The sequence below is a fragment of the Leucopleurus acutus genome (assembly GCF_964270905.1).
Source record: "Leucopleurus acutus genome assembly, chromosome: X".
Lineage (NCBI taxonomy): Eukaryota > Metazoa > Chordata > Mammalia > Artiodactyla > Delphinidae > Leucopleurus > Leucopleurus acutus.
The window spans coordinates 52389883-52393664 of NC_139148.1; the positions used below are offsets into that span (position 1 = coordinate 52389883).

Genomic DNA, 3782 nt, shown 5'->3' on the forward strand with positions numbered 1-3782 from the left:
CACACCAGTCAGAATGGCCATCATCAAGAAATCTAGAAATAATAAATGCTGGAGAGGGTGTGGAGAAAAGGGAACCCTCTTGCAGTGTTGGTGGGAATATAAATTGATACAGACACTATGGAGAACAGTATGGAGTTTCCTTAAAAAACTAAAAATAGAACTACCATATATGACCCATCAATTCCACTACTGGGCATATACCCTGAGAAACCCATAATTCAAAAAGTGTCATGTACCACAATATTCATTGCAGCACTATTTACAATAGCCAGAACATGGAAGCAAGCTAAGTGTCCATTGACAAATGACTGGATAAAGAAGATGTGGCACATATATAGAATGGAATATTATTCAGCCATAAAGAGAAGCAAAATTGAGTTATTTGTAGTGAGGTGGATGGATCTAGAGTCTATCATACAGAGTGAAGTAAGTCAGAAAGAGAAAAACAAATACGATATGCTAACACATATATTTGGAATCTAAAGAAAAAGTGGCTTTGGTAAACCTATGGGCAGGACAGTAATAAAGACGCAGACATAGAGAATTGTCTTGAGGATACAGGGATGGTGAAGTGTAAGCTGAGATGAAGTGAGAGAGCAGCATTTATATATGTACACTACCAAATGTAAAATAGATAGCTAGTGGGAAGCAGCTGCATAGCACAGGAAGATCAGCTGGGTGTTTTGTGACCACCTAGAGGGGTGGGATAGGGAGGATGGGAGGAAGATGCAAGAAGGAGGGGATATAGGGATGTATGTATACATATAGCTGCTTCACTTTCACTTTGTTATACAGCAGAAACTAGCACAACATTGTAAAGCAATTAGACTCCACAAAAGATGTTTAAAAAAAAGAGAGAGAGAAAGAATGAAAGGAAGGAGGATGGAAGGAAGGAAGAAGGAAAGAAAGAAGGACATCCCTGGTGGCGCAGAAGTTAAGAATCCACCTGCCGGGCTTCCCTGGTGGCGCAGTGGTTGAGAGTCCGCCTGCCAATGCAGCGGACACAGGTTCATGCCCCAGTCCGGGAAGATCCCACATGCCGTGGAGTGGCTGCGCCCATGAGCCATGGCCACTGAGCCTGTGTGTCTGGAGCCTGTGCTCCACAACGGGAGTGCCAATGCAGGGGACACGGGTTCTATCTCTGGTCTGGGAAGATCCCACATGCCACGGAGCAACAAAACCCGTACACCACAACTACTGAGCCTGCGCTCTAGAGTGCATGAGCCACAAGTGCTGAGCCCACGTGCTGCAAGTACTGAAGCCCATGCACCTAGCACCTGTGCTCTGCAACAAGAAAAGCCACTGCAATGAGAACCCTGATCACTGCAACGAAGAGTGGCCCCCACTCGCCCCAACTAGAGAAAGCCTGCAGGCAGCAATGAAGACCCAACACAGCCCAAATCAATCAATCAATCAATCAATCAATATATGAACAAAACAGTTGTGTAGACATTTTCTCAAAGAAGACATACATGTGGCCAACAGGCACTTGAAAATTTCAACATCACTAATTATTAAGGAATGCAAATCAAAACCAATGAGTTATCACCTCATGCTGTGTGAACGGCTGTTATCAAAAAGACAAGAAACAACAAGCATTGGAGAAGTTGTGGAGCAAAGGTAACCCTCATACACTTTTGATGGAAATGAAAATTGTTTCAACAATTATGAAAAACAGTGTAGAGAATCCAAGCAAATGTAACCCTCATCCACTGTTGATGGAAATGTAAATTGGTTCAGCGATTATGAAAAACAGTGTGGAGAATCCTCAAAATTTTAAGAGTAAAAGTACCATATGGTCCAGGTATTCCACTTCTCTTTATTTATTTATTTATTTATTTTTTGCAAGTATTTTAAAATGTTTATTTTTATATTTTTTTACATTGAACACTTCAGGAAATAAAATAATTACAATGATTCAAATGCATGAATGATTCAAATTCAAAATGCAATCCCTGGATTCAATAATTATCCTTTATAATTATGCCCAATAAATATTAGAAATGTATGTAGGCACTAAGTCAGCTAACAAAATAAGTAAAATAATCATATAAAGTATAAATCTCAGGACTGGGGAACATGCATGGTCAGTTAAGTCACTTGGCCACTGTAGGTGGTTTTTTAAAAAACATGATTCACATCTGCTTCAATCACATACACATTCATTGCAAGTGTTTTGTTTTGTTTTCTTTTCCTGGCCACACTGCATGGTATGTAGGATCTTAGTTCCCTGACTAGGGATCGAACCCACGCCCCCTGCATTGCGAGCACAGAGTATTAACCACTGGACCACCAGGGAAGTCCTGCAAGTGTTAAATTAGACAATTGATGCTAACAACTTAAAACTATGATCTTAAAAGAAAATTCAGTTTAATACAAAGAAACTCAAGAAGAAAATTTCAGGACCCTTGATCAGAAGCTTTTGATGCCTGTCACACTACGCTAGTGTACACAAAGGTTCAAGTAAGGCTGATAAAGAAGAGTTGTTTCCTTTTCCCTTTGAAGACATGATCCAAGAAATAGGGGAACTGCACATTCTATAGCAACTAGCCATCCATCCATACACTGCTAATAAAGGACTCCTTACATTAGTAACTAACCACATTTTAAAAGCCTTGGCCAATGTTACAAAAACAAAACATTTAGAGTAATATTTACGAATACAAGCATAATTGTTTTTTTGCCTTCTATAAATAATAATCTTTGAAATGCTAAAAGTGAGTTCCAGCTGTGGTTCTTTTCTGGTGTGGGAAGCTGCAGGTGCACGTGGGATGGTCTACTGATTTACCTTCTCAAAATATTCTTTGGAAGCAGTCGGATGGGGCTTGATTGTAGGAGAATCTGGTGTCCAGTTGGCTGGGCAGACTTCTCCATGGGTTTCTACAAACTGGAATGCCTTCACCAAGCGGAGGGTCTCTTCCACGCTTCGGCCCACTGGGAGATCATTGACGCTCAAATGCTTGATGACTCCGTTGGGGTCAATTATGAAGAGACCTCGTAGTGCAAGGCCGGGACCTTCTAACAGCACACCATAGTCTCGGGAAATCTGTTTAGTCAAATCTGACAAGAGTGTGATGTGCATGTGGCCCAAACAGCCATTCTTCCTTGGTGTGTTTATCCAGGCCAGGTGGGTGAAGTGGGAATCCACTGACACTGCAACGACTTCACAGTTCACATCATGAAATTCATTGGCTTTGTCACTGAAAGCAATAATTTCTGTAGGACACACAAAGGTGAAATCCAAAGGATAGAAGAAGAGCACTAAATATTTCCCCTTAAAGTCATCAAGGCTTATTTCTTTGAACTCTCCATTGACAACAGCTGTACCCTTAAAATCGGGCGCATGCTGGGTGACGGCAGGGGCATGGCATGAGGAACTGGTGCTAAAGGCGAATTTTGCTTGAGCAGAGCCAGGCCACAGTGCATTTGTCAAGCACGTTCTTCGAGAAGCAGCAGGCCTAAGGGCTGCAGAGGCAGAAATGCCCCAAGGAATGGCACTCACTTGTCGGACAAGCGAAGTCCGGAGCAACCTTCCCGCCACGGCCGCCATCTTCAGGGTGCACAGCACCCCCACTTCTCTTTATTTATCCAAAGAATACAAGAACACTAGTTCAATATGATATATGCACGCCTATGTTCATCACATTATTTTTAATAGTCAAGATATGGAAACAACCTAAGTGTTCATCCATAGGTGAATGTATAAAGAAGATATGGTATATATTTATAATGGAGTACTACTCAGTCGTTAAAGAAGATGAAGTCTTGCCATTTGTGAAGAC

The 3782-nt window shown here is 41.6% G+C and overlaps 1 protein-coding gene across 1 annotated transcript; it reads right to left on the reverse strand.

Annotated features, from left to right (window-relative positions):
- Positions 1–1632: 1632 nt before the first annotated feature.
- LOC309978235 (thioredoxin-dependent peroxide reductase, mitochondrial) lies at positions 1633–3556 on the reverse strand. Its single transcript, XM_082864613.1, has one exon. The coding sequence runs from the start codon at positions 3548–3550 to the stop codon at positions 2777–2779; it is 774 nt and encodes a 257-aa protein (XP_082720739.1). The 5' UTR covers positions 3551–3556; the 3' UTR covers positions 1633–2776.
- Between the last annotated feature and the right edge of the window lie 226 nt (positions 3557–3782).